The 21,370-nt window shown below is 46.5% G+C and overlaps 11 protein-coding genes across 11 annotated transcripts; 7 read left to right on the forward strand and 4 right to left on the reverse strand.

Annotated features, from left to right (window-relative positions):
• Window positions 1-695: 695 nt before the first annotated feature.
• FPSE_08051 (uncharacterized protein) lies at window positions 696-2,243 on the forward strand (the record flags this gene model as incomplete). The annotated part of the gene is made up of 2 exons (XM_009261169.1): window positions 696-739; window positions 794-2,243. The coding sequence occupies 2 exons, from the start codon at window positions 696-698 to the stop codon at window positions 2,241-2,243; spliced, it is 1,494 nt and encodes a 497-aa protein (XP_009259444.1).
• Window positions 2,244-3,139: 896 nt separating this feature from the next.
• FPSE_08052 (uncharacterized protein) lies at window positions 3,140-4,105 on the forward strand (the record flags this gene model as incomplete). The annotated part of the gene is made up of 2 exons (XM_009261170.1): window positions 3,140-3,205; window positions 3,275-4,105. The coding sequence occupies 2 exons, from the start codon at window positions 3,140-3,142 to the stop codon at window positions 4,103-4,105; spliced, it is 897 nt and encodes a 298-aa protein (XP_009259445.1).
• A 46-nt stretch (window positions 4,106-4,151) lies between these two features.
• FPSE_08053 (uncharacterized protein) lies at window positions 4,152-4,662 on the reverse strand (the record flags this gene model as incomplete). Its single annotated transcript, XM_009261171.1, has 2 exons — window positions 4,152-4,342; window positions 4,392-4,662. The coding sequence occupies 2 exons, from the start codon at window positions 4,660-4,662 to the stop codon at window positions 4,152-4,154; spliced, it is 462 nt and encodes a 153-aa protein (XP_009259446.1).
• A 1,142-nt stretch (window positions 4,663-5,804) lies between these two features.
• On the forward strand, window positions 5,805-6,070 carry FPSE_08054 (uncharacterized protein; the record flags this gene model as incomplete). Its single annotated transcript, XM_009261172.1, has 2 exons — window positions 5,805-5,866; window positions 5,920-6,070. 2 exons carry the CDS (start codon window positions 5,805-5,807, stop codon window positions 6,068-6,070), a joined length of 213 nt encoding a protein of 70 aa, XP_009259447.1.
• Window positions 6,071-8,668: 2,598 nt separating this feature from the next.
• FPSE_08055 (uncharacterized protein) lies at window positions 8,669-10,165 on the reverse strand (the record flags this gene model as incomplete). Its single annotated transcript, XM_009261173.1, has 6 exons — window positions 8,669-9,069; window positions 9,122-9,252; window positions 9,304-9,527; window positions 9,578-9,819; window positions 9,913-9,949; window positions 10,022-10,165. The coding sequence occupies 6 exons, from the start codon at window positions 10,163-10,165 to the stop codon at window positions 8,669-8,671; spliced, it is 1,179 nt and encodes a 392-aa protein (XP_009259448.1).
• A 2,825-nt stretch (window positions 10,166-12,990) lies between these two features.
• On the forward strand, window positions 12,991-13,633 carry FPSE_08056 (uncharacterized protein; the record flags this gene model as incomplete). The annotated part of the gene is made up of 2 exons (XM_009261174.1): window positions 12,991-13,337; window positions 13,402-13,633. 2 exons carry the CDS (start codon window positions 12,991-12,993, stop codon window positions 13,631-13,633), a joined length of 579 nt encoding a protein of 192 aa, XP_009259449.1.
• A 285-nt stretch (window positions 13,634-13,918) lies between these two features.
• On the reverse strand, window positions 13,919-14,953 carry FPSE_08057 (uncharacterized protein; the record flags this gene model as incomplete). The annotated part of the gene is made up of 3 exons (XM_009261175.1): window positions 13,919-14,383; window positions 14,446-14,862; window positions 14,918-14,953. The coding sequence occupies 3 exons, from the start codon at window positions 14,951-14,953 to the stop codon at window positions 13,919-13,921; spliced, it is 918 nt and encodes a 305-aa protein (XP_009259450.1).
• Window positions 14,954-15,393: 440 nt separating this feature from the next.
• Window positions 15,394-16,509, forward strand: FPSE_08058 (uncharacterized protein; the record flags this gene model as incomplete). Its single annotated transcript, XM_009261176.1, has 1 exon — window positions 15,394-16,509. The coding sequence occupies one exon, from the start codon at window positions 15,394-15,396 to the stop codon at window positions 16,507-16,509; it is 1,116 nt and encodes a 371-aa protein (XP_009259451.1).
• A 370-nt stretch (window positions 16,510-16,879) lies between these two features.
• On the reverse strand, window positions 16,880-17,543 carry FPSE_08059 (uncharacterized protein; the record flags this gene model as incomplete). The annotated part of the gene is made up of 3 exons (XM_009261177.1): window positions 16,880-17,030; window positions 17,099-17,232; window positions 17,502-17,543. 3 exons carry the CDS (start codon window positions 17,541-17,543, stop codon window positions 16,880-16,882), a joined length of 327 nt encoding a protein of 108 aa, XP_009259452.1.
• Window positions 17,544-18,216: 673 nt separating this feature from the next.
• FPSE_08060 (uncharacterized protein) lies at window positions 18,217-19,167 on the forward strand (the record flags this gene model as incomplete). The annotated part of the gene is made up of 1 exon (XM_009261178.1): window positions 18,217-19,167. One exon carries the CDS (start codon window positions 18,217-18,219, stop codon window positions 19,165-19,167), a length of 951 nt encoding a protein of 316 aa, XP_009259453.1.
• A 306-nt stretch (window positions 19,168-19,473) lies between these two features.
• FPSE_08061 (uncharacterized protein) lies at window positions 19,474-21,096 on the forward strand (the record flags this gene model as incomplete). The annotated part of the gene is made up of 6 exons (XM_009261179.1): window positions 19,474-19,620; window positions 19,673-19,714; window positions 19,763-20,019; window positions 20,067-20,212; window positions 20,262-20,470; window positions 20,521-21,096. The coding sequence occupies 6 exons, from the start codon at window positions 19,474-19,476 to the stop codon at window positions 21,094-21,096; spliced, it is 1,377 nt and encodes a 458-aa protein (XP_009259454.1).
• Between the last annotated feature and the right edge of the window lie 274 nt (window positions 21,097-21,370).

Here is a 21,370-nt window from a genome sequence, read left to right on the forward strand (position 1 = left end):
GAGTAACAAAAATCGCGGGCTGAACCTCAGACACAGAGAAGAAAAAATATCAAATTGCAATTCGAATGAGATCAGGAGATTTCTATCGAATTTCTACAGGAAACGTCTACAAATTAAACATGATCCGCCTCACTGGCGGACCCCAACAATGCTCGTAAACTCTCTTTTCGCGATGCAACGCAGCGCAACGTAATTCGCTCTCTTTTCGCGTTCCGGAAGCTCGGACATAAAGACGAGACGCATTGAGCTTGAACAACCCTGTTTCACAATATGCCATCAAAATAGAAGCAAAGCTTTTGTAAGCGGCACTTTGACGCAGCTTCTTAAGGTGATAGCAGGCTTCAACTGCCGACCTAGGCCCACATCGGGCGTGCTTTATATCTATACCCCTTGCACCGCCTCGAACTCGTCGTGGCCCGATATGCCGGGTATCCGAATAGTATCTAGTCTGGGGACATGGGTATACGAGTAAAGCTCATTCGGGTGGCCGACTGAATCCGAGAATGTGCCCGCGGACCATGGGGGCCAAATTGAGGGGAACACTAAGCAAATGGTGAAACAACACCATAGATATCTCTGAGAATGTGGTAATTGACGTATTGGAAAGAATGGTATAAAGTTTTGGAGATCTCGAATTTGTAAATCGCTTTTTTATTCACACAGTAACTTATTCGGCATCGAAAGCAACCATCATCATGTCTCCAAAGCCGAAAACCTATCTCCGCCGACTGGGTTACATGTAAGTGTCACGATCCAATTCCGTGCCTTCCGTCGCGGCTAACATCAAGTTTAGTGAGTTGTATCAGTCCGGCATGCATAACCTCGATCACTACTGCAGCACCATCACCTCATGCCGATACAGACTACCGCTCGCATTAGCGAACTTCCGAAATCACGAACAACTTGTCACAAGATTCGACCAAGCAGTAGCCCAGACAGTCGCTCAATTCCCTCTCCTCCAAGTCGGTCTCGTGGGCGAAGGTTCAAAAAAGCCAGTCTGGGTTGAGCTTGATACCGTAGACTTGTCAGATCATATAATCTGGGAGGTGAGACCCGACTCAGTGGGTTATGAGCAGGCATTCGAGGCAAATCTACAGTATCAGCTTGATGCCAAGTGTGAACACCTCGAGACGAGACCGGGATGGAGACTGCTCTTGATGCGCACACAAGCAGAAAGCTTTGTGGACGTCATGTTTGTATGGAATCATGCGAATATCGACGGCATGGGTGCAAAGATCTTCCTTCGCACTTTGCTCAACAATCTTTCCCAGCCATCTCCGGTTTCGCCTCTCATCCAAGGCTCAAGGGTCATGACGACTGCGATTTCCAGAGACAACTTTCCCCAACCGCAGGAGAAGCTTGTCAAGCACAAGGTGACCATGGGGTTTGCTGCTTCTGAGATCTGGCATAGCTTTGGTCCGTCTGCTTTTGCTTCCTCGACTGCAAAGGCACGATGGGCACCTATCCAACCAGCACCTTACATCACGCGCAACAAATGCATTGACATCGACACCATCACACTAAAGACTCTCCTTCGTCTCTGTCGGCAGAACGAAACAACCCTCACCGGTCTTGTTCATGGCATTGTACTAGCATGTCTATCAGTTGACCTGTCAGAAGGCAAAGCCAACGCCTTCAACGTCGCAACATCAATGGATCAGCGTCGTTTCGTGACAAAGGAAGACCGTAGGGAAAAATGGGCTCATCTCGACCCATCAACCAGTGTACAGAACTGTGTGGCTTCTGTATATCACAGTTTCGGTAGAGAGATTGTCAGCGACATTCGCGCTGAGGCACGCGTTAGCAATTGGCCTGCGCAACCAATTACTAGCCTTGAGCCACACATCTGGCGCGCAGCCGGGATGATCCGAGACGATATCGAGGAGCGCGTTAGCCAAGGTCTGACAAATACCGTTGTCGGTCTGATGAAGCTTGTTACAGATTGGCAAGACTATCACAAGACCACAATCAAGAAACCACGTGAGCTGTCATGGGAGGTGTCCAATCTTGGTGTTGTTGACAACAAGCCTGGTAACGGGTCAGAAGATGGTTGGGCGGTTGAGAAGGCCAGGTTTAGTCTCTGTGCAGACGTTGCGGGGCCAGCAATGCAGATCAACATGGTGTCGGTCAAGGATGGGGACTTGACAATTGAGATTTCGTGGCAGGACTTGGAAGACCTGAATCCTGTGGGAGAGAGACTGGCGGATGAAGTGAGAGCCTGGTTGATGCATCTGGGTGCTTGATACCCTGGGTAGATGAGGCTGTCGTTCTCGGATCATATTTCTTTTTAGAGTGCGTCATAAAGATATACATAGAGTTCTTAGACATAGAAGTATATATTGGCATAGAAATAGATTAGAATCCCCCATTCCGACTACATCTTACCTTTGTCGTAGTTGTGACTAACATTTGCCGCATGTGAGTTGAGAGATGGATCTTGGAGGCAGGGTGGAGTTTGTGACCTATAGTTGACTTCCAGATTGTGATGGATACTTGGCCAAACCCATCGATTGCTTAAAATTAACGCATAATACTGAGGTAGTACCGTCTTTCAAAGTTTCAATCTTGCCTAATGGCCGTATTCGTCCATTTTGAAGTCAGCATTGATGAACGGCTTTGGTTAGTTCCCCTACAACAAAAGTTGATCGGCTTCCATAGCTCAGTTGGTTAGAGCGTCGTACTAATAATTCATTCCGAGTGTTCGGTAATGCGAAGGTCTCAGGTTCAAGCCCTGGTGGGAGCATCGCTCCAGCGCCAATCAACTTTCTTTTTTCTTTTTTATAGAAAAGATTCAGTGCAATTTTTTTTATTTGTTTCTTTTGTATTTTTCTTGGTCACTTTTGCACATCCCTAGAGAGATACTGATGACAAGGCTCAGCCCAATAAAGCGTGTCAAGTTCCAATGCACTCAGTCTCTGCAATGGCTTTCTTGCCTGAGAAAACACCCTCAGATGTATCTTTGCTAGTTCAGCATGGAACATTTAGTAGGCAACAGGTAAGCCGCTAGGCTGAATGGCCCATTATATCTGGTGGCTATCAGCTTCTTGACCAATGAACCAGCAATCTAAAGTCTTACTTCAACTCATTTTTATCGTTGTACCGGCTCTTCTTTTTCTTGGGATCAGTAAAAGAATCAACGATGAGTCAAATCCATGAAACAATTTCTCCTTCTTGGGGCTCATTGCCCATCGAGCGTTATCTGCTTGTAAGTATTGTCGTGACCTGGCCACCTACGAAAATACAACCTTTACTGACATATTCCGGCACTTTGTAGAGCAAATGGCACCCTTCCTTAGACCTATCAGTCGATGAACAGCGATTGGAGCTCGTGAAAGCCTTTCTAAAAGAAAACGACATCTCAGCTTTCGCTTCAATATCGGCGGAAGCAATCACAACAGACAAACAAGAGCTCATCCAAACAGTGCTAGTGCCCTGGCGTTCGCAGAAGCTTCGCCGCATAGCTGAGAAATATGATCCTCGCAATCCTTTATTTGATACCCTCGTTGTTCTACGCACTCACTACGGAGGTGACAGTGACGAAAGGTTCAGTCGCTGGATTGGCGATGCGTGCGACGCCTTTGACGACATGGACCCAGACGGTGATCTGTTTGGTCCACCCGATGAACGCTGGTGGCACGTTCTTGATGATGCTTCTCTCTTCAACATTGGTTCTCAAGAATGGCAGACCGTGTACACAATACTCCCGGAATTAGCTGCTTCGGAACTGCGGCGAGACTTCAACGATGATGATGTGCAAGAGGCCAAGGAGCTAGTATTATCCATTTGCGACTCCCGAGAGCCAGAAGAAGATGACTACGAAGATGCCATCTGTGAAATAGCCAAGGTTGGATTCTGGTTGATTGTCGTTGACAAAGAGGCTTTCGAAAATGAGGAATTACTTTTGGTCTTTATAGACAAAAAGGGCAACGTTGTCAGACAGACGGCTATTGCTCCAGTCGACTTGCCGCATCTGCCCCATTATATCCTACGTGGATCAATCACGGAATCTGGGTTTTGGCGTGATGCAGAGGTGGGAAAGAAGTACAAGACAAGAGGGGAAATTATGTGCGCTGCGCTGCCACTTGTTATGGCAGAGTCTGAGTGATGATGTCTTGGCTCATTGGCTTCCATTAGACCTATAGGTAGAACTACTACAAAGTCATCCTATACTGAACAAATTGCGTCTCAGCCATAGTATCATAAAGCTTTCGTGCAGTAGCATTGTCGTGCTTGGTAACCCACTGAACCCTCGTGCATCCCATCTCTCTTCCAATGTCCGCCACGGCTTCGGTCAACTTTCTTCCAAGTCCTTCGCCGCGAACCGAGGGGTCAACGAATAGATCTGTACATTGTCAGACAACTTCTATAGGTAGTTGACGGTTGAAGAATACCATTCAGTAGAAGAATCTGCTTCTCACTCCAAGGTGTCTGCTCAGGGAAGAAGTGCGCAATTCCAACAAGAGATTTCTCCTCTCCGCACACTTTCCTGACAACTAAAGCCTGGAGTCCATTCTTTTGCTCGATGATTCGGTCAAATGTCCTGGCGTACTGATCTTCTTCAATCTTGGACTTGTAAAAGTCGATGTAGGCGCGAAACAGTCTTGACCATTCGTCATAGTCACTGCGAAGTGGCTTTTCAATCTGATATGTTGCTGAAGCCATAATTTCCCAGATGTGAGTGACAAAACAAGAGTAGTTGTGTTGAGAGATGTGGTGTTGAGTTGGAATTCCTTGTGAGTCAGTCAGCTTGAGGAGATAGCGATGTCATACAGAGTTCGGTGTCGGCTCCGATTCTTGAACCGGTTCCGAGAACGATGGGGCTGGTCCGAATGTCTGGAGCCGGTCGGAGGTACCGCCGAGATAAGAAGCGAAAGTCAATCGGTTTTTGGATAAGAGTCAGTTGTCATCCTGTCATATATTTTTACTATTATTTTTACCCAGATTCCCTTGAGTGGCTTGTTTAGTGTATGTCGATTTTCTAATAGCACAATGTTACTGGTATGGATCCGAAGGTGGATGGATGCCCTTTGACTACTTCTCCTTTGAATCGCAGTCGCGATGATCCCATGGCTAAGGATAAGCGACAGAAGTTGTCATTGCTAGAGTTGCGAAAAGGTTTTGAGTTAAACTTGGTGATAGAATCTACACAATACCAGGCAGTGATCCGACCAGTAAATCTCACTAGAAATGTAAAGCAATATATGCTTGTTGATGTTCGTACGCCAACATCTCGTACACATATCTTTCCATAAGTGTATACAACAATTGGACAAATATATTCTCAGAGTCCGCGTAACTCGGATAATTACCAAGACTGAGTCCCATATCCCATACCCGCGAATATCCAGGCTGAAAGCGTGCCTCGTATAGCGCCGCACGGCTTCCGGATATTCACCCGAAAGGAGTTTATACCCCATGCCGCCCCATAAGAACTTGAGGATCCTATGGGAGCGCGTCAGCCAAACACGATGGTGAATAACCAAAGTACGGAAATAAAGGAACGGCCCGGCAAGGGTTTGATGCACCGAAATCCTTCCTCAGGTGACCCTAGTCTCAAACTGGCAGGTCAAGATTCTGGCATGACTTAGTACTATGAGTCTTTATGGGTGTCATACGAATCATGGAGCTTTCACAATCGTATATGCGCGAGAGTATCAGGAATAGGAATGTGAAGTTGTAGAAGGATTCGATCCTGGGAATTGGCATGCCAGATATACCTTCCGGCGGCTGTATAAAAGACGCCGATGACCCGAAGTCTGGGAATGACTAGCAAAACAATTTAAACAATCTATCCAATTATCAAAATGCAGTTCTCTATTGTCAGCATCTTGGCTATCGCCACTGTCGCGCTTGCGGCCCCCAAAGCGTAAGTTTGCCTCACAAAGAACTTCGGAGTTATCCAGCATTGACACGACACAGCGCTTGCAACAACGGCGGTCTTTACTACTCTGACCCCAAGACTCTCGAGCCTTGCAAGTCTGAGTGTGTCGGCGGTACTTGCGCCCTTTACGGAACTTGTGCCCAGGACCCCAACATCCCTCTACTCTGCCTGGCCAAGTGCACATGTTAGGTGTATGTCTGGATATTATGGGATGGCGAAACGATGTCTACGATTATTGAAAAGAATAAGAATACCTCGGTAGGACTAAACATAGCACGTCGTCATGATAAAAATACAAATGTCAGATTCAGCTATAACTCCAAGTTTTATCAACTGTCCTCGCTAGCCACGCGTGAATCATGGATAAGAGATACGGAGGATCTAACAGGCATACGGCGTTTTCTGATTATACCTATGAGGACTGATCCGTTTGCAATTAATAATTTATTGGTGCTTCTTCTACTATCAGCTGAGCAGTCGTACTCACATCGAGACCTAGAACAGTGTATGGATGTTAGAAGTGGCTCTCGGCTCAAGAACATGTTAACAATCGAGCATGTTTAGCAAAATAGGGCTCAAATCGGGCTGTAAATCTATGAGTCCGAAGACATAGAATCCAACACGGCCTCTTTCACTCTTATCATACGGAAATAAAGACAAGACTGTTTCCTAGTACCGTAAAATAATTATTGAAGCCGCCGCCAACTGCTGCCATCATACCAAGAACTGGCTTTGTAGATACGCAAGCTGCCACAACAATCGGTTTGATCGAATGTGTAAACTCTTGAAGGCCGTGCGAGAAAGTTTGGACATGGCATTACTTGACCGGGGAGGGCAAAAACGAGTGCACAAGAGCAATCCTATTACATTCGGCCTGAGATTGTTCGCCAGACGTACACCAACTGGCAGGATATTAGTTCTATCCGTCCTTGACTGTATGGTATCCCTTGTATCGTCAGCGACATTGAGAATCTCAACCAGATCTTGAGAAGTTTCTTCCAGTCGATGGCAAAGCAGTCTTGTAAGTGATGGACTCTCCTTATAATAACAACAAGCCACATGTTTTGGTATTGCCACATACAAGGTTAGAACTGATATCAACATGGCATGAGCAGTCATCAGATGCATCGTGCCGGATCAGCAAGAATCCTGGGTATCATTGTACAACTCGGAATTTAGTAGATAAGTTCTCAGTAATATGTACCGCGCTCTGTTACCTTGTTGATCACAAAAGTCCCCTAAAAAGTCCTTTCGGCTAGATGTTCACCCCAGCAATTCGAATATAAGCTGGGCATGGGATGATCGTGATCGACTCCTCGCTTCGTATTTGTTTGGAGTCTGTGCTCTCATATGTCTGACCGGCATCCACCTCTTCGAGTTCCTCCCCGCTTGTTCAACCCTCACATGTCAAACTCCAACAAAGAAGCGCACCCGGAGACCCGGAACACTCAATGCTCTTTGACAACCATAGTAAGCATGGCAGGCTAGAGCTTACGCTTTGATATTCCTTAGGGCTGTTTTCTGCACGGGTCGTGGCGCGTGGAACCCATATAGGAAAATATTTACGGCGTATGTCTCAGCTCAACTTGCTAGTCCGTCTGAACAAGACCCGACAGTCCCGGTTCCGTAGGGCCGACTAGCTTATACGTGTGCCGTATCTCTCTGATCGACATCGGAGCCGCTTCTGGTGGTTCAAAAATATGGGTCAGGTATACACTATGATGATAAGAAAGTGTACAGAGACTTGATGCCTGTAGACAAGTACACATAATTAAATCAAAGAGCGGCTGATCATGATATGTCGTGTTCATACATCAGGGCGCACATCCCCGGCCCCGCGTTGACGACAGCTTCACTTATCAAAAATTCGATCGACGAGTGCGCCGATCTCATAGGGTCTTAATAAGCACTGACAAAAATTAATATCAGTGCTGTTGGGTAGCGTCCGACCCTAACTTTGTCCGTCATGTACTTTTAACTTGTCAGTTGTTAGTTCGTCTTGATCGAATGTGTCTTGAATATAAAGTTTAAACTGCTTGTAATTGACTCCAATAGAAATGCATTCACGTCACGTATAAAGCCCAATGGTCATGATTGATAAGAAAAGCACGCCACAAACCTGAGACCAAGTACCTGGAAAACTAAACCTCGGTTGGAACAGTCTAATATCGGCAGATGCACTGGCGCAATATTTAGAGCGAAACATTGCGTCGGATCGACTGGAAGAGGAACGTTACCACCAAAAATGGACATGTTTCTTGGCTTCCTGAGTTGGGGCTATATGTAATGTCCTAATTCTGCCGTGCTTCCGCTCAAGTCGTGCAGCTAAAACAACGAGGAGACGTTGTCAAGGGTATGAATGCTACTGTGACGAGCAGGCTAGCACGAAATGATGCTACGCATGTCGCATTAACAAGTGCGACGCTACTTTTCTGCAGCGGCAGAGGCACATGGCTTCTTGGCGAGTCCCCAACTGCCGTGCGACTCTACCCCACTGACTGATCTTCATCCCCTGGATCGTCAAACAGTAAGACCGTACGATACATACTGACTGAAGTCCCATTAAGTGTGGATTCATTCTGGGCCCTGAAGAACCATGGTGGTCTGACGAACCATTATCTGTGGAGAAAGGCACGTGGATATTAAGTTTTGGGATGATACTGAAGCTTCTGTGACAGGTTCTGTCTACACATTAAATCGTACTAATTCTGGTTTTACAAAATAGCTCATTGCTTTACTCCGGCTTGTTTTCGAATACACCTGTTTCATGTTTGCGCTCCTGTTTGATCATTGTTTAGAAACGTGCACCGTCGTCTCGTTCTTGACCAAGATGCCACCAAAGTTGGATCCGTAGTCTCCGCCTCCAGAGTTGGTGCGATGTCCCGTGATAGTAGAAGAGTATTGGTTTCCACTTGGTGTAAAACGATCCATGGCGTGAGCTTCAAAGTCGTCAGTTGAACCACTTCTGCCACCGTTACCGATCCCATCGTCGGAGTCGGCTAGTTGGTGTGTCGAGCTGGACTCATCGTTTGGTTTTGTCTTGTTGATTGTGTCGAGTCGGATGGATTGCTTGGTTTGACTTCGGCTGTAGGTGTTGGGGTAACTGCCTGAGCTGGCGCCTGTTCGGGTTCGTGGGTTTTGGCACATGAAGAGGAATGTGCAGGCTGGTCGGATCGTAGGAAGGGATGCTATGGCCATGTTAGTACCCGAGACTACAACATATGTCAAAGTGTTGCATACCAGAAACGTTGATGAGGTTGACTTCTACTGTTGCCCAGATAACAATGTCGCAAATGTTCCATGTAACGTCGGGTGATTTGTCGTCAAAAACACGGGCAGCAACGATCAATCTGATGGCCGCAGCGCAAATACTAAACTTGTTAGTACATGAAGTATCAACCTTGTCTAGGCGAGAAACTTACAAGAAGCCAAAGGTAAACATGACCATGATACCAGCCTTTTGGATCATGGGAAGCTGCAGGCGTCCAATCTGCCACATGGGTAAAATCAAGATAGAGATATCAATCATGGCGTGTACCAATGTGGTTCCGAAAAAGAACTTCTTGTCTTCAATCGCGCAATACCCAGCAACACTGTCATCCCAGAACTTTTCCACCGGCACGCAATGCCAGATGCCCATAAAGATCTACCATACTGTTAGACATATAACCTGATTTGCAACGACGAGGTACCCACTCGGAAGGTGATCCAGACAAAAGAGCATCCAAAGAGGATCTGAATCGGCAGTCGAATGCCGGTAACACGGAACATGCGCCAGTAGAGGCTAAGAATTGAGATCTTGGCGAAGAACAGACCAAAGGCGTAGAAGAGTTCGGCGATGAAAAGAAGTAGTTTCGCTTCGAATAATTCTTTCGTTAATGTTGACTTGTGCATTTCGACAACATCGTCCATGTGTAGTCCAAGACCGCGGTTGAGCCCTGGTAAGTTGAGTCAGCATGTTCTGTTGGTTGAGTCGCGCGCGCGTCTAAACCGTTGGTTGGTGATATAACAAAAAAAGAACGGAGACCTACAGTAAGGCACGATGATGACCCAAGCAATAGAAACAGCCTGGAATAAAGTTAGCAAGGATAGTAGTAAGACGGGAATAGCAAAGATGCTCTCAATCAATGGCAAACTTACAAAACCGCAAAGCGCAAAGTAATCATCCCACGACAATGGGATGTGCTTGAGTCGACGACTCAAAAGCCGCATGGCTGTGATGATTGTGGCTGCAGCGAATGTGACAAAAGTCACGACCCAAAGGTCGGTTTGCCGTGACTCCATCTTGATAGAGGACAAGCGCGGGAGAACAAAAAGAGAACAGACGAGACCCGAGTCGCAGGTGCCAAGTAAGCCACTTACATATGCCGCTCACTCGCTCAAGAACCAGAGGGGGTGAGCAGCAGCGAATCTATTGGAGAGCGAGAAAGGAAGAAATGAGAAAAGGCTGGGATCCCAAACCCGAGAGGATGGAACGGGAATACTACATATGTGTAATTTCGCAAGGGGACTGCTTTTCCTACAGTGCAACGCAGCAGTGATAAACACTTTTCCTTGCTCCTTATGAAATATTAATGACCTTTTTGGTCAAGCTGATCCTTTGAAACGAGTCCGAATCCCTCCAAGCGTTGCAACTTGGCCTGGGTCTCGTGTGGAACCGGAGGGAGACTAGAAGCAATATGTACCACAGACCAAGAGCATTAATTAGTCGGGTTTAGCCGAGTCAAGTGTGCACCAGCTCGTAACAGTGAAATCCATCAGAGTGACTCTCAAGGACAAGAGATGAGACAGGGCTTCGTCACTACCGTTGTGTGGTAGAGCTACCAGACCTATGTACTCAACCAATGTCACCAAGTGCTCCACAAGAGGCCGGGAGTCCCCTGGATAGAACAACCAAGCTAGCACTGACTCGAGTTCTAGTCTCGGTTTGTCCAGACTGGCAGCGCATTCGTTGGTCGCTTTGGGAGGGGCCATTCGAATTACAGAGAGAAAATGGTCTAGTCAACGGTAACAGAACTGTCACGGCTCAAACTCAATTTTGTGGCACTCAATGGAGCCCTCTTTTCCTCTCACGGTAATCTACTCGCGCTGTGCCGTCTTGACATGGAACTGGCAAGGGTCGAATCCTGGAATATCTTTATCTCAGATCTTCATAACATGAATCTGGTATCAGGCATGAATTATGATTTATGATATCACACCAGGATTTCAACAAGCCTTATGGGAATACGGATACAGTCTTCTGCATTTAGATTATATAGCTCATTTTCCCCTCCTGTCACCGAGCAAGTACCTGGAACATGGGAGATCAAAAAAAGTAATACTTGCTAGTACTTCAGCTTTGGTCTGTCGCGCTATGCAACCCAAGTGTCAGAGCGGTACACTAATTTGTTCATCAGCGCGCTATTACCAGGCGAGCACTAGACAAACAGTGCGCTACGCCAGAGAGTTGACTGAGCACGCCAAGTTACGTTACTGCTGTCATTAATGAGGCTGCCGCTGTAAGCTAGAAGCCTTCCTTCAATTGAACAATGCACTAGACTCTTTATACCAATAATTATTTGCTTTTTGTTGCTCAATTCATGCAAAAGAACCTTTCAGCAAGCAATCTTTACCCGGTTCTCTCCCACTTACCCGTGAACCTGGGTTCTGATTCCGGACCTACGGTATTTCCGACCAAGCGAGCACGCGAAAAAAGCAAAACATGCAAACCCAATGGCGACACGATACTGGATAAACGAGCCCCCTGTACTCTGTAGATGATTTCCACCTGTTGTCACTGGGTCTCCATATCCCGTCGGGGAACGAGGGTTCTAACGAATCGAACAGCCACCGGAACCAAGTTTCCCGTTGCTGCCCAAACTAACAAACAACTCTAGCTGGAAGATCCCGTTCTTTTCACGCCATTATGAAGTCAAGTCAAATTCTCCGTCAAAGATCAGCCCTAGGTATGGATGAAGTGGGCGCGGGAAATTCCAGTGACTGAACAGGCTAAGTAGAGGGGGGGAGTCTAGTCCTTGGCAGGCAAACAAGGCGAAAGAGGCTTTGTTACACGCTAACCACTCACTAACTGCAAAAACTGCCTAAGGATCTGCTCTCTTGTTGTGTACAAAACGGTGTGTGAGTGTGAAGCCATGCCCAACCAACAGGTAAATATCAGATCTGAAAGCCAAGTCATGTACTGTGCTCTAACCTGTCAGCAATGACTAAAGACCGATCAACAAGCAGCCTGATCGTCCAATCAATACCCAACCAAAAGATCATCTGTCGAGCATCATGTTTTCCGGTAAAACGGTTGTCAGAATCTTGGCGCACTGATAGATTCCAACGTGTTCAGGCAAGTAAGGTCGCATTGAATCTGGGGTACCCCCTTATGCTGGCATAAGCGGTGGATCCGGAACATGTCATGTCTGCTTCCTAGCCTGTAACCTAAGTCTAATTCGTCTTGGTGGAGTCTTCGACGAACTGAGTTAATAACTTAATCACTCGTCTCTTCCTTCACTGCAACTGTTTGTAGAGGATGCATGGCATAATAAGAGCAAGGGGGAGTGCACATAAGTCTGTGCATATTGTCACAAGTCATTTATGCCATTGTGCAAAGCCAACGCTAGATCTCAACCGTTTGAGACATTTCCTTGGGTCTAGAATCTTTGGCAGTGTCGATCACAACTCAGTCTGGTCTTAGGTATCGCATATCTTTAGCAAAACCCCTAACGGTACAACGGTTGGGCCTGTCAGAAGAGACCTGTGGCATATCAGGCGGTGTTTTGTGGAGTGATACTTCCAAAGTCATATCCCAAGTGCCGGGGTATCTAGAACCGAATAACCGACTAAACCTCGAAATGGCGGTATCCCCGAGGCTATGGAATTATTATAGCGGCGATCGCGCCTCACTCCCATGGTGAAACTAACCAATCGTTCCATCACGAATTGTAATTCCCCCCTCCTCGGCTCCGCACTCCTTCGCTCCTCCAAGGGTCTTTTGATATCTAAGCTACCAAGCCACAGCCTCTATTTAGCTTGGCAATCTGTTTTTAACTCTCCTCAACTTTATCCTCGTACACAAACAAACACCACTCTTGCACAAACACAACATACAATCTTTCATAATGGCTCCTTCAACCACTGAGGATCTCGTCCCCGAGCCCGTCGCCGCCACCAAGGAGACCACCACCACCCTCCCTGAGCGCCCTGGCACTACCCTCAACGAGGCCGAGCTGCAGGAGCTTGCCTTCACCGACAAGTACAGCGCCCCCGATGTCTACATCAACGCAAAGACCGATACTCTCTGGTTCCCTTGGATCGGACCCATTGAGCTGAAGCCTCTTCGCATGGACAACAGAACCGGCACCTTTGTCGTCGGTCTGCGATCAGCAGTCGCCGCCAGCCTGGGAAGGCACAGACACCGCGGTACGGTTACAGCCGTGACCATGGCTGGAGAATGGGGCTACAAAGAGTAAGTCATTCGTCTACTATATATCCCTGACAAAGATACAAGGTTGCTAATGCTACATCTCTAGGTATGACTGGGTTGCCCGTCCTGGCGATTGGGTTTGCGAGAACCCTGGCGTCATCCACACCCTGTCCGTCGAGGACAACACTGATATCGTCTTCACTGTTTCCGGCACCATCGAGTTCCTCAACGATGACGATAGCTTGAAGTTTGCCCTCGACATCTTTAGCTTTGCCAAGATGTACTACGACTACTGCAAGGAGAAGGGTATCAAGCCCAACGATACTCTGTGGCACTAGATCTATTATAGCATGAATTACGACGGCTGGGAAAAGGGTGGGCCGATGGCAAAATTGCAAGTACTTGTCTCGAGCATTATATCACAATACCCTTAAAATAAAAATAAATACATAAATAACATTGCATTGTCTTTCATAAAGCAAGTGGAACCTAAGCTAAGGCGAGGTTAAGTGATGCACACTATGATGCCATCCATTGGTATGTTAGTGCATATCGTCTAGTTAAAGGTTAGGAAGACCCATCTCAAGGGCAGGTACCAAACGGCCACAGTTCCTCATAATCCCTTACTGTGCCGAATTCAGTGTACGAGTGATCATCGTGTCCAAGCTCTCTCCATCGTCAAGTCCAAGAACCTTCTTCCAGTATTCCGCCTTATCAGGGAAGTAAGTGACTTCAGCGTCGCTATAAACAGTCGAAGTGGCCAACTCGTAGTATCCAGTGCTCCAGTTACCTTCTTCCACATTTTTCGTCCCTCGCGCATACAAGTCCACATTGCTCAATGCTTGAAGTGCAAACTTGGTGCCGGAGATCCTTTCAAGGGCCTCGATGACTTGTTCCTGGCAAATATTGTACGATGACACATGTACGTACTGGTTCTTGGTCTTGTCGGAGTGTACCAGTGCTGCTGCGGTGGCTTCGCCGACTTGAGATACGGTGGTCGTGGTAAACTTTGGCTTTCCTCCGTCAACGAGCTCGCCCGTCTTGGACTTGATATCCAAGCAAAGGAGTCCTTTGCCCTCGATCAGCATCTGTGAAATAAATCCACAATTAGCATACTGACACAATGATAGAGTAGCATATCAAGTCTTACCCAGTCGATCCAAGGTCCGGTGAAAAGCGCTGTCCAGGTCAATCCTTCGGTTTCCTTCGACTTGACATAGTCCATAACGTCCTGCTTTCCCTTCAAAAAGGGCGCCATCTTCTCAAGTCCGTCGACGGAAGTGTCACTTCCGAATTCACTCGGCATGAAGCGCTTGACCTTTGCAGCTGCAACTGCATCGATAACAGTCTTTTGTTCGGCGATGTTGGCTGTCGAGAGAGTGGAGATGACAGCATCTTGGCCGGTCAAGACTTGGACGAGAGATTCCGGGGTATAATCGGATTTGACAATTTTGGCGCCATGGAATGTCTCGTCTGCGGCAGTTGAAGATGCACGACTGAGGACGGAAACATTGAACCCGGCTTTAATGAGGGCTTTAATGAGGTATGGTCCGAGGTTTCCTCGACCCTAGTGGCCATGGGGGTTAATTATCTATCCTTGAATGGATAAGGGGGATACATACTCCAAGGATCATGACATTCTTGATTTGTGTGGTCATGTTGAAAGAATAGAGTGACGAGTATCGGGCTGTATGTCAAATAGGGTAAGCGATAGTGTTTTGGTAGATACTGTCTTTGATACCAACATCAAAGTCGATAGAGAGTGAGATGAAACCGGCTACTTATAGTCATATCTACCTCTGCAATGTGTCTCACATTGTCAAATTCTTTCGTATTTATCAGCATCTCAGTTCCATCATCGTCACAACGTGGAACCAAGTTCAGCATCAAGCTCATTGCATTTAGAAGTGGTGGAGTCTAAACCTCTTCTGATCTGATCCACGGTGGAGACTAGTCCTCTTTGGGTTTTAGTGCCTGAACCCAACTGATAAGATAAAGTGTTCAGCCGTATTGCAACATCACTAGACAGCAGAGTGTCTCCTGCATCAAACAATACCTATTCTCTTAACCCGAACCATTGGTTATTTTAAAGAGAAACATGACTCCCCTTCAGAGATCCTGCCAGGCTTGCGTCAAAGCCAGGCGCCGCTGCAATCTCGCCACCCCATGCTGCGAAAGATGCTCCACCAAGGGTATCAAATGCAGCTACATCAACCAGCCGGCCCCTGCAACCGTCGATATAAGCCATTCAAGCATGGTCAAGCCGAAAGGATTGAGTGATATCTCAAAAAGCCAAAACCTATCGTTCCTTGTTCTTAGTGGGGAACTGGACACTAGCTTACAGATGCGCATCCGACAAGTCCTCCATGATGGGTACTATCGAGGATCTCGACCTCCAATCACAGCATTACATATCCACGAGTCTGGTATTGTCAGCAAACCGATGGATACTTGTGTCCGTATCTTTAATCCTTTGCATCTTGAAGTCGTGCGCGTTTTCGATCCAGCCACGCTCCACCGGTTATCGGACATTCTGCGAGGCTTCCCAGCAAAGTTTGCAGAGAACAACAAAACAGCCTTCATCCATTCTGGTATATATCCAACATGTCTACCGCATCAACTCCAGCACGTCCGAGATCTATGTTATAGTTACCAGATTGGCGGCGAGTATCTCGCAACCCATCGCCTCGATGCTCTACGATCTACAATTCGTCGACTACTTCGTTCAGCAACGCGCACTTCCTCATTCGGAGAGACACTAGCCTATGCTCAAGCAATAAGTCTCGCACAAATCATCCGCCTTTTAGTCTGCAACGATACGTCTGAAGATCAAGTAGAGCGTGACAATGAAGATATGTGGGCGCTTACACATACGCTTTGGCAGCATGCGCCCATACAATTGCCGAGCACGTTAAGTCCATGGCAAGCATGGCTATTCTCTGAAAGTGTTCGTCGGACTATTATGGTATGCAACATACTTCTAGCAGTGCATAGCTCGTTGAAGAGAGGCTATGCAATGCATTCGCTTTGTGTTGAGGCTTTGCCATTTGATGTACGGACTCATCTTTGGGATGCAGAAACTGAGGAAGAGTGGGAAGTTGGCGCGTCGAGGACCACGAGCCCATCGTTGGTAACGCTTAGCGACTTCGCGGCCTCCCAACGAGTTGTTAGCTGTGGTTCGAGATTCGAGAATCTTTTGGCACAGGCATTTTAGGTCATCATATGCGACTAAAGCTGTAGTCTTTAGGCTATTTGTTTTTGTATCCTAAGATTTAGGAAGTAGATATGGCTATAAGTAGCCGGTTTCATCTCACTTGGACATCGAAGGTTTGCGTGCCCCCTTTGGCGAAGAAAAAGCACATTGTAACGAATCGTGAGCGAAAAGAATTCTTTGGAAGTTTATAGTAACTAATAAAAGCAAAAAGGACTGAAATCCTAGTGGCAATTGAGACCTATATCTCAACAATAACGATTGAGATACTCAATTAAAGATGGCGAAGGAGAGAATGTTGCACAGTCCCAATGCACAATATGGAGATGAAATACAATTTAATGTTATTTATGTATCCCAATGATACTGTAGTTCACGCGTACGTGCACCAAGGTATTGTGTGGAAGACTGGCCTGTCAATTAGGCCGGTTAGGCCAGTTAGGCCGGGTGCCGTAAGGGCATCCGGCTGTTGACTCGGCATTACAGGCCGGGCCGGGGTATCTATTATCCCAGCCCGATCCAGTCTATCAATTGTCATGTCATGCATCACTCAATCGTTATCATAAACTTCCAAAGAATTCTTTTCACTCACGATTCGTTACAATGTGATTTTGCTTCGCCAAAGGGGGCACTCAGACCTTCGATAAGTGAGATTCGAGGATTCTTTGGTACAAACATGTGGAAGTTGAAGGCTTCTTTATGATCACTTAGGCATGCATTTGTGCTCTTTATGGTCTTTTAGGTACACACCCGTGCTTTTTATTATTGATAGACTCTTAATCACAGTCTGATTGCAGTCTAGATATAGATAAATAGACCTGTGACGCCATAGTCTGTTATCTATCAACATCGACCTGGGGAAAGCTGCTCTGCTAGAGCAGGTAGGTAGAGACTGCCTACTGAGTAGCCCACCATGACTGGATATCCGCCACAACCTCCTCATAGTCAGGCTCTTCATCGTATCCCTTTTCTCATCTACTACCCTTGACACGAACCTCTATCAACTTGACCCAGTACTTGTCGTCGTTGCCGAACATGGTTGTCAAGTACCAGTTGTCATCAGTTTGATATATTCTTTATGTCTTGACCACGTGATACCCTTCCCGTTCAACAGAGAGAAAGCACTGGATCTAATCCATGGGTAGAGCACTTGATGAAGATATGCCTATCAAATAACACTCTTGTGCAACGAACGGATAAGCCTTGACATTTGTTTGACTTTCAACAAAACATCAAGCCCTATCAATTTACGTGTTTCTTTAAACTACAGGGCCAAATTGATTTGTTTATGTTGAAAGCTTAATGAATCACTTGATGGTGTCACATGATTTATGAAGTCTAATACCGATTTCTCTCGCTCTGCAGCTTAAGTTAGGGCTCAAAGCGTAAACTTATTGTCACCAAATCATTGATAAGGTTACGCCATTGTGGCTGGGCTTCTCAGCTGCCTAGTTGAAGTAACACGCCGGTGACTCAAACGGCAGTCTTTGAGTTGTGCACGCAGCATAAACTTTTTACTCCTTCCACTATATTAATATGGTAGGACACTCCCTCGCGAAAAGAATTCTTACAGCTGAAAGCAGAGACAGGACACGCGCACCACTCGCATTCTCTTCTTACCACAACTCACCAAACACAAAACAATCAAGTTCGAAAACCCAACACTTGCACTTCATCACGATGGGGAAGTCAAAACCATGGATATCGAACATGACCGACGTCCTTTACCCTGTGGGAAAGATCCTCACCTTGGATGCCAACCTCAATCCCGCTTCCAGCGATCAGCAGACGACCATACAACTGAGGATAATACGACAACAGCTCCCATATACATTATCCAGCGGATCAGTGGTGGAGGAAGTGTCAGACCTCCTGGACAAGACGGAGGGTAACATTTATTTTCTCAAAATGTTTGATCGGAGATCTGCGGAGCAGCTTCGCGAAGATAGCTGGGTCGAACCATGGTCCGAAGATCTCGAGAACAACTTCACGGAAGGCATAAAATCTGGAAAGGTGGAGAAACTTTTGGAAAATTTACGAACAATACCGAATTACAAACGGGAAACCGAGGACGACTGGGACGCAGCTGAAGAGGAGGCCGATGTTGTTCATCAACTACAAAACCTCTATAAAGATGAAGTGGCAACATATCTTCGTCTCGCATCATACCAAGGAATTTGTATTCCTCGTCTTTTGGGCACTGTCACCTTCGACATGTCACCCCCCAATGTGGCTCTCACTGAACAACAACGCGAGCTCTACCAACAAAAGGGAATCATTTTGGAGTATCTTCGTGGTTTCACCCTCAGAGACATGATCCATAGGGCAGCTGCTGTGGCATGGCAAGATATCTTCGATCAAGCTATCAAGATAGTTGATATCCTTGGCGACCACAACATTCTCAACAAAGACGTCCGGCTTGAAAACTTCATGGCTGTTCCCAGGCCAAACAAATATCAGGTTTTCATGATAGATTTTGGTCTATGCAGGTTTCGCGGCGATGATGAATCTGATGAGGAATGGGGGCGAGACAAGTGGATGGAGGATGAAGACGGGTATGTGGGACAAATCCTGGGCAGGGACTTCAGGAAGATCGGATTTGAGTTTCGTTATAATAAGTCGTATAGGTGGTTTGAATGGGCTCCAGGAGAAGACTGGTAGATGTATTCTACATGAAACATGGAGCTACACATTGCTCTTCTATCAAAGAATGATCACATGGCAGACAATCAATTACCACAATGAAAACAACACCAATAGCAATCAGTTAGATAGCTAACATATGTACACGGTGATGTCATTTTCTGCGCCCTTCATGTGACAACAAGCTTGGCGGCACAGTCTACGCAATCATACCAATCCTTCTGCTCCTTTGATGAAGCCAGTGATATTTAAACCCCCCCGCAATCCTTTATGGAACAGGGACTGCAAAGAGACGCACCGTAATAAGACACTCACTAAGTGATAATGACGCCGTCACACGCGAACCTTTCTACCAGAGGCGAGTTGTTCGCTTCACCTGCCTACAGACAATCTCTACTGGATATACTAAACGACTTATGGCACCCCGAGACGAACAGCTGTGGTTACGTTAGTCTCGGTATCGCCGAGAATGTAGCTATGAACATGATAGAACCAGGACAGTCTACCTGCTAACAGTCAACAGACTCTCATGCATAAAGAGTTGATTCAACATATGACACAAAATGTAACAATACCGTCTAATTAATATTGTATAGATGCTAATTGCTTCAAGCTCACTATCACCAGCCACTCACTTACTTGCGGAGACGGCTTCTCTGGCTCCCATCACCTACGAGATGTCCTTGCGCGGTTTATCAGTCGGAACTTCAATCCGCACGAAGCCGTGACTAAAGACCAGCTTATTGTAACTTCGGGTGTAGGCCGGGCGATTGAACTCGGCGCCTTCTCGCTCTGCGATAAAGGTGATGGTGTTTTACTTGGCAGGCCTCATTACGGGAACTTTCCAATCGACTTTGGCTATCGAGCTCAGTAAGTCGCCAATTCCTTGATAGTCCAAGTTTCTTACCGAGCAACAGGGCGAAAATTATCGGCGTATCTTTTGGAGATGTAGATCCGTTCAGTATTGAGGCTGTAGAGCTCTACGAGAAGACTCTCACCGACGCGCAAGACCAGGGAATTCGTGTCAAGGTCTTGCTCCTATGCAACCCACATAACCCTCTAGGTCAAGACAGTCTGACAAAAAAATCGAATATTTTCTGACTTCATCACAGGTCGTTGTTACACCCCCAAAGTCTTACAAGCATACATGAGACTCTGCCAAAAGCACAATCTCCACCTCCTTAGCGACGAAATCTACTCCTTGTCAGTTTGGAAAAACGAAAACGTTCCCGAAGCACCTGGGTTCACGTCAGTTCTCTCAATTGACACAGATGGGTTGATCGACGTGAACCTTGTCCATGCTCTATGGGGAATGAGCAAGGTTTGCAGCAAAGCCAAAACAAACATTGGAAGAATCTGACACAACTTCAGGATTTTGGTGCAAACGGCATAAGAATTGGCTGCTTGATCACTCGCAACGAGGCCTTCATGCGTGCCTGTGTAGCAAACTCCGATTTCTCCGGCCCTTCATCGCTGTCTGACCTTGCTGCTACGAGCATCCTCTCGGATGATGCATTTCTCGAAAGCTTCATTAAAACAAACCGGCTGCGGTTGGCAGAGAACTACAAGATAGTAACTGAGTTCTTGGCCAACCATGATATTCCCTACAAAGAAGGATCAAACGCGGGACTGTTTGTATGGGCTGATTTGTTTGCCCCAAATCGGACATTGATAGACAACTCGGTAATGAAACAAGATGACATCGGAGCTGCTCTGAGGAACATGGAGGAAAAGATGACGGAGGTCTTGTTGAAGGAAAGAATCTTTGTGGCTTCTGGTGGTGACTTTGGGACGGATGTGTCTGGCTGGTATCGCATCGTCTTTGCTCATGAAAGGACGTATCTACTTGAGGGACTTGAACGAATTGTTAGGGCTGTCAAAGAGTTCGGCCGTGACTCAAAGGTTTATCAAGTTTCACTTTATAGGTCAAGCCTTCGCAGCAACTGAACTCAAAGACTGTGACTCCTCTCGCCGAACGTCGATCAAGGTTGTGTAGATAACAATACAACTTCAGTGTTGAGCTTGGAAAATCTCGGATCATGTGAGAAACACCTCTGGCGATAAGAAATCCTGAGCAAGATAATTTCTTTTTGTTCTTTTGGAATGAAAAAGGAACAGCTAAATGTCTCGCCGATGAATAAAAGAGACGACGTGATATGGTCTAGGCTAAGAAGCCTTTACTATAATACGAGAGACTCTATAGATCCTTTCACAGTCAAAT

The sequence above is a fragment of the Fusarium pseudograminearum genome, chromosome 4 (genome assembly GCF_000303195.2).
Source record: "Fusarium pseudograminearum CS3096 chromosome 4, whole genome shotgun sequence".
In the NCBI taxonomy this organism is placed as follows: Eukaryota; Fungi; Ascomycota; class Sordariomycetes; order Hypocreales; family Nectriaceae; genus Fusarium; species Fusarium pseudograminearum.